At 41.2% G+C, this 7478-nt stretch overlaps 1 protein-coding gene across 1 annotated transcript; it reads left to right on the forward strand.

The window, feature by feature from the left end:
• Positions 1–1911: 1911 nt before the first annotated feature.
• On the forward strand, positions 1912–4204 carry BAG2 (BCL2-associated athanogene 2). Its single transcript, XM_009999200.1, has 2 exons — positions 1912–2080; positions 3357–4204. The coding sequence occupies exons 1-2, from the start codon at positions 1963–1965 to the stop codon at positions 3755–3757; spliced, it is 519 nt and encodes a 172-aa protein (XP_009997502.1). The 5' UTR covers positions 1912–1962; the 3' UTR covers positions 3758–4204.
• Positions 4205–7478: the final 3274 nt, after the last annotated feature.

Genomic DNA, 7478 nt, shown 5'->3' on the forward strand with positions numbered 1-7478 from the left:
GAACCTTTAGTTTTTAAGTCAGTACAGTGATACACTGAATCAGGTTTTTAAACACTATTAAAATTGAAATTCTGCATGTCCAAATTTTAATTTTAAGCTTTAAAGTGACCATAATGCATTTTTTAAATTGTGAAAATACTATTTTTTTTTAAAGGCATGGCAAGGCATTTATGAAGGTATTGCTAGACTTCTTAAATTATAAAGTGCAGACGTCTTTAAGTATGAAATGACTCCACCTGCTTCATTGCTCTTACTAACCTATCCAAAGTGGTAATTAAAAGCATTTGCTCTTGGCAAGAATTTGCATTGCATTAACTTTTCCCACTCCTCCTCAGAATGAACATTAAAGGCAAGGCCTGAAGCTTGTGCTTTCACTGACTAAATTAGGCTAAATATTTGGTAAAACAGAACCATTTCATGAGCAGGCTGCAAGTGAAGCGTGACTATTTATATCCTCGAATGCTCCCATTCTGCCTTTCCCCCCCCTTTTATCTAACTGCAGTTTTTCCAAAGTTACCTGCCCTCAGCTAACCTTTGAGGAGGGAGCAGCAGCTCCATACCTATCTCATCAGATAAGACCTTATCTATAGAAGCAGTGATTATGAGCCACATCCAGTAATGCTGAACAGCACAGAGCATCTGAGAGACTTAACAATGTTTTAGTTTGTTTTCCCTTTTCTGGCCAGGTCTAATAAACATTTCAGGATAGATGGATTCCTGTGCTGCTTACAGCAGCTAGACATCTAGAGCTGAAAGCATCTGAAACCATCAGCCGGGTTCACATGATACTCTTCTGTAGGGTCTGGGAATGCAAAATTGACGTTTTTTGACACAACTCTTTCAGCCAGTTGCAGTTTGGCAAGTTCTACTCTCAAGCCTGCAGGGCAAAGCCAGGGGAGGAGGACATTTCCCTCTTGTCCCCAGTCTCCAAAGTAGACAGTTCCCAGATTTGCTTTTCCAGATGATTTGTCTGAATGCCAAAGCCCTTTCCCTAAAACCATGGCAGGGAACAAGACATGGATTAAGGAACTAGACTTGCATTTCTAGGATGGCATTTTCACATTGTTGTGGCCACATGGGCCTGTATCCTACACCACGATGAGGAGGGCAAACTATGGCCACAGATTCACACAGCTTGCCGAGACTGAATAGTTATCAGGGAGAGCAGTTTCTGATGGGCTTTCCCCTCATCCTCACCACATCACATCTGAGTTTCAACACAGTGTCCAGAGTAGGGGTCCTGTTTCAGGAGAAACCACATTCTGTGCTTCCTTGCAAGCAGAAATAGGAGCTGCTTCTATGGAAGTTTCCCTCTTGTGTGAATCGCAGCAAGCATTGCTCCTTGACCATGGGGCAGGTGGTCCAGAATCTTCTCACAGCAACCAAGGCAGGCTGCTTTTCCCCTCTTGCCCATTTTTCTCTCTCGTGAAAGGGGCTGTTTGGCTACAAGGTGGTGTTTGAGCTTCCAGAGTTTGTTGCTTTGTAGGTGGGTCATAGGGGTTCTGCACTGCTGGCCTGGGGGAGCCAGACCCCCTTCCTGCCTCCATCCCTACAGCTGCAACCTTCACCCTCAAGTTCCTTGGTGGGGACTCAGTCCATGTCTCTTCTAGTTAAGCAGCTGATTGATAATTGCCAATTAGCTGCAGCATTTTTGCTGTATTATCAAGCTCTGGCTATCTAGACTAGCTATGGAATAGCATAGAACAGCACTATCAGTAAGATAAAATATTTAAGTCTGATTGAATTACTGTTGTTTGGGTTTATTTCAACTGTTGTTTTTTTTTAATTCTGTTGAGTCTTGAAAAGTGAAGATACAGGAGAGGGTCATGCAATCAGAGAGTCTGTCTCATGGATAATTAAGAACTGACTGTACTTCTTGCTCTGAAGTTTAAGCAAACAGTTCTTGGCCGCTATATAGGTGAACAGCTATTTTATTATTTAAACATTTTGTTTGGTTCAACCATGTTCAGGGTAGAGGCTTTCCGTGACGCAGCATCTGCTATGGAACAGGAGAAAGAAATCCTGCTAGAAATGATCCACAATATCCAGAACAGCCAGGATATGAGGCACATCAGCGAAGGTGAGAAGCTACTTTGCCATACTCTCTCCACTGATCCAAAGTCAGAACAGCCCATGCCTTAGCTCTGTTTCACTGCTCACTGCTGGTGAAAGTGTTGGAGCCAGCTGAGGTTACTGAAAAGCCATCTGTTACCCTGGGACCCCCTTGTTCCTGGCTGCATAAATTCACATACTGTTCTGCTGGGTTGTCTACTGTGAATGTTACTACTGTGGATGTGAAAGCCCATACCCAGTTCATTCAAAATCAGGGTTAATATAGTTCAGCTGAGGGAGGGAAATTGATGATAATGATGATAATTAAATGCAGTTGGAAAACCAGCATTGTAATGGCTTTGATTACTGGACAGGCATGAGTGCCACAAAGTATATAACCTGCAAGAACCTGATGATTAAGATCATTGTCATGGCTGTGTAATACACAGTTTAAAATATATTCCCTAAATCTGTATGTTTGGTATTAGGTGTTTTAAATTGCTGATTTAATTGATTTTCAAGAGTCTACATAGCCAATTATGCTGTGTCTGTATTTCAGGAAACAAAAGTTTCCAGAAAATAGAAGACGAGTTTTCTTCATGGCCCCTAATTGCACGTGGTAGCCAGAAATCTGTTTTTTTTTCTTTACAGCCTTCTGGGGTACTGTCTAAGTCTCCCCCTGACAGTGGCACAGAAGGTCCTTAACATGCCAATTCTGTTAATGAGTAATATTTCCTGATAATATTGTATGCTTTACTTGAATGTAACACAGCATAGACTCATAGAATCATCAAGGTTGGAAGGGACCTTAAAGATCAAATTCCAACCCCCCTGCCAGGAGCAGGGATTCCTACCACTAGACCAGGTTGCACAAAACCTCATCCAATCTGGCCTTAAAAACCTCCAGGGATGGGCCATCAGCAATGTCCCTGGGCAACCCATTCCAGTTCCTCACCAACCTTACAGTGAATAACTTCTTCCTAATATCTAACCTAAATCTCCCCTCTCTCAGTTTAAACCATTACCCCTTGTCCTATCACTGTCTTCTCTGATGAAAAGCATGCATTGTGTCAGCAGCAGCAAAGCATTGCTTACATCTTTAGTAAAGCTGAATGCCTCGCTTCACATCAGAAGACTTGGGCTTCTAAGAAATCAGTAGGACTTGGGCAAACGCAGATTGTCTCTTACTTAAAAAAACAACCTTTTTTCCTGCAAAGCTGTAGCAGTTTTAATGTCTGGATGATGTAACTTGCACAGAAAAGTATTCGCCTGTAACTTGGAATATTTTCTTGGTTTTGATTTAGGTGAGAGAGAAGAACTTAACTTGACTGCTAATCGTCTGATGGGCCGCACCCTCACTGTGGAGGTTTCTGTAGAAACCATCCGAAAAGCCCAGCCGCAGGAATCCTTGCAGCATGCCACCAAGATGATCGATGAAATAGTCAATAAACTGCTGGATGATTTGGAAGATGCCAAAACTCGCTTAATGTCACTTTATGGTGCGTGCACATCTGATGTGCCAGCAGGACCCATCGACCAGAAATTTCAGTCTGTGGTAATAGGGTGTGCCATTGAGGATCAGAAGAAAATCAAAAGGCGGCTAGAGACTCTGCTCAGAAACTTGGAAAATTCGGAAAAGTCAATCACATTGTTGGAGCACCAGAAATCGTCTGTTCGACAGTCTTGCAACAGCAAACAGGATTAAACGATCCTCCTGGCTGCTTCTGGCAAACCACAGGATGAGCAAATCTCTATAAAAAGCACACAGAAGCTAAGAAAAAAATTGTGCAGGCACGCACGTGTGTACGCAGGCACGAGCACCAAAGTATCTTTGATTGCCAGGTGTGAGCATTTAAGGGGCTTTGGTAGCATTGGCATTTTCTTCTGGCAATAAAGAATGCTATCAGGAGTTCTCCTGTACAGTCAATGCTGCTCTTTGCAAATTGTAATTGTGCTTCTGCTGAACTTTCAGAAACCATCAACATCTTGCCTTTCCTCCATTCTCTTGGGTTGTTCTGTTGGTTTTTTTTAAACTAAAGTTGTTTTGTCCTATAGCAAGATTTCAACTTTTCTCTGCAGTATATGTAGTGTGTGAACCAGACTTTTGGGGAAAAAAGACAAATTGTGGCAATAAATCAAAAACATTAATAAACTGTATATGGTATTTTCATAAACAACACACTGTCCTCACTCATTACCATTTATCATTTGAATAATTTGTCACTATTCCTAAGTAGATCACTATACCGTGAAAGGCAGGCAGATAGAGACCTCCAGTTTGCGACTGAGGTAGTCAAAAGCAGCACATCCATCCAAAGGTCACAGGAAGGCTGGAAACAAGCTCCAGATCCCACAATACAGCCTTCCATGCCTGCCTGGTGGCCCATCCTGCCTCCCACCATCTAGCTGTTGTTTGAGGTTGCCATGTGTTTAAGTTAATCTAAAGAGGAACGGTGTTTTCCAGCTACTGTACTGCAATTTGGGTTTGCATTATTATCTGAGTAAAAGGGTTGAATTCTCATTTAGCAGATACCATCTTTGTTTCTTACACAGGACAGTAATACACTTTTTAACATTTAACATTACTTAGTCTTTGGTGGAGGGGATAGGTTTATTGGTTTTTTTCCTTCCACCTTCCCACTCCACTGTAATTTCTGCTCATAATTTCAACAGTAATACACCAGCTGTGGGTCAGAAGTTGCAGACTTCAGGCTGAGCCTGGAATTTTGCACCCCCTCCATCATTTTTCAGCCTGGCACTGTTTCACCAAAGGGTAGCAGTCTCCTCAGAGGTGTGTGGGGCTATGTGTCCCAGACCTTCCTTTCACCTCCTGGGCTACTGCTCAGAGACCTGAGCTTGGCTCAGATTAAAACTGAGCTGTGAGCACGAGGGAGCTGGAGGCGACACCAGAGCCCACAGCTTCCTTGTGTTACAACCTGAGCATCACACCTGGATGCTCACAGAGCACCAGCCCAAGGTGGGATCAGGCTCCTGCCCTACCGAAGCTCTGGAGCTCAACGGCTTTGGGCTCCTCCTGTGTGTGCAAGCACTGCAGGGAGACCAGCACGGCTTGGAAACTGCAGCAGTTGCCAGGTAACTGATACTGCATTTTACTCAAGAGAAACGGCACTTCAGGGTACTTCAGGTACTTCCAAAACAGATTTTCAGCTTTGAGATTGTGGAAAGGTTCTAAGAACCTGCTGACATTAACTGTGTAATTCCACTTTAAATAACTGGTTTACTTTCATATGTTTTAAATCCTTGTGAGCTTTAAAAAAAGCAAGTAAACTTCTGGCTGTTGGACAGCATTAAACCCCTTGACAATAATATATGGTGCAGGTTGTTCTCAGAAATTGTGCTGTGAAATAGTGAAGTTGAACATGGCTTATGGATGCCTAGAATATTCTTTCAATGTTTGTTTTTTTAAGGCCATTATGAAATTATCCAGGCCAAGAGTGTTAAGGATTTTTTGTTTTCTTTTTTTAGATCCTCTTCATTGTACCAATAGTTAAACGTATTTTTTTATAGTACTTGTACCAGTGCTGTTGTTCTCAAGGACAAAATTATCAAACCCTTCATAGCTACAGATGAGTTAATAGTATAGATTTGACATACTTTGACCTAAGTTACTGCTCTATTAAAATTATTTTTTCTGTTTGCCTTCCACTTTTCCTGTGTGACCTCACCCAGAAGGGCTCTGCAGTAGAGCCCATCACTGCCCTTCTGTGCTTACTGACTGCCTACTGACATGCCACATCCATTCAAGATGGCACAGATTTGAACAACCCAATTATAAAAGCAGTAGTACTGTCCTTCTTTCACCCCGACATACATGGAAGACACAGCAAAAGACACCTTTTTATTTTGTGTCATTCCAAACTGGCTATCTTAAACATTTATTATTACTGTTAAAATAACTCAAAATACCTAAACATATTTAGCATCAGACACATGATGGAGATCTACAGAAGACCAGATTTAAAACTTTCTCACTTTTTAAGTGTTGTCAAAAACCAAAACACAGTAGGCAAGGCTCAGCACGTGTAAGACAGCTGGAGGAAGGTGGTGTAAGAAACACCAGTGAGCTTTTGGTCCTGTTATCACCTGAGCAACAAAGTAAGGCTGTGCTCTACTTCCCAGTGTAAGCCAGTCTTGGGGAACAGGTTATTAGTGAGTATGAACACTTTCTCAGAGATGGCAGGAAGCACCAAGGTATTTGCAATGGTTATCCTGGGGACTGGCAGCAGAAGCCACATTCAGTTGCCCCCCAGCTTGCCGAAGCAGGACATAAAGCTGCACAGGGCATGAAAAACCTCACCGAGTGTCAGCTCTTCAGCTTTCTCAGGTTCTTCACTTAATTGTAGTTAAGCACTTCCTCACTAAAAATAGGTTACTAAAAAACTGTCATTCTCACATTTCAAGATTTTTTTCTTGCCTAAAACATCGCTAATTAATCGTTATTAGGGTGTTAAGCAAGCAAATGATTTTTTTTTCTGTGTGCAAAGCTGCATGAAAAAGGAAGCAGGAGTGTATAACTTCCCAGATTCCTGAGACACCTGAGTAAAGAGGCAGACCCATATGCTGCAAGTTCTGATTTAATAAAAAAAAATACCCCCCATAAAAAACCTCCTGTGACTATTTACATGTTTCTTTTCAGAAAACGCATCAGGCCTCTTTCATATATTAGTAATATTTTAATGCCACTTCCAATATCTACAAACATTCACTTAAACCTTGTCACAGTATTAGCCACACCAGTGATGAAAAATAAAATGGCCAGAAAGAGAAAAAGAGAATGTGTATTTGTATTTGAACTGTGTTGGAGAAATCAGAGAGAAGAGCTCAGGAACAGTGTTTCTGTTTGGCTGGAATGCCCACCTGGGTTCCTCTAGAGTACCTGTGTGTGCTCACATAGATACTGTTCTCATCACAGGGACAAGGAACAGGCATGTGAGTTTCTTGAACAGATTCCAACTGTCCAGCTACAGGGTTATAACAAATTTTTTTTTGCAACTCAATACACTGACATTTTAACATAACCACAAAAGTAGTGAGTTGTATCAGATCAAACAGTAACAAATTAAACATGTTTAAGTTGCATGATACAAGTCATGTAACTTACAAGAGATCAGCAGATTTAGCTCATAAGTTACAGGAATGGCATACACAGAATATTAAGTTTTAAACTTTTATTTTTCCACTTGAAGATGTACTGTAAGTTATGTTGACTTTTTTCTAAAAATGTATTACATTCACTTGAGATCACAACAGTGATAAAAACATTTATGTACATTATCTGTTTCAGCCAGTCAGATTAACATGGACTTGCAAATAAAAGGAAGTAATTTATTAATAACAATGCATCTTTATCCTAGCAACAAGAGCAGTATTTTTCCTGGTCCAGATTAATTTTTACTTCTTTTGAC

Source organism: Chaetura pelagica, unplaced genomic scaffold, assembly GCF_000747805.2.
Source record: "Chaetura pelagica isolate M959 unplaced genomic scaffold, ChaPel_1.0 scaffold90, whole genome shotgun sequence".
Lineage (NCBI taxonomy): Eukaryota > Metazoa > Chordata > Aves > Apodiformes > Apodidae > Chaetura > Chaetura pelagica.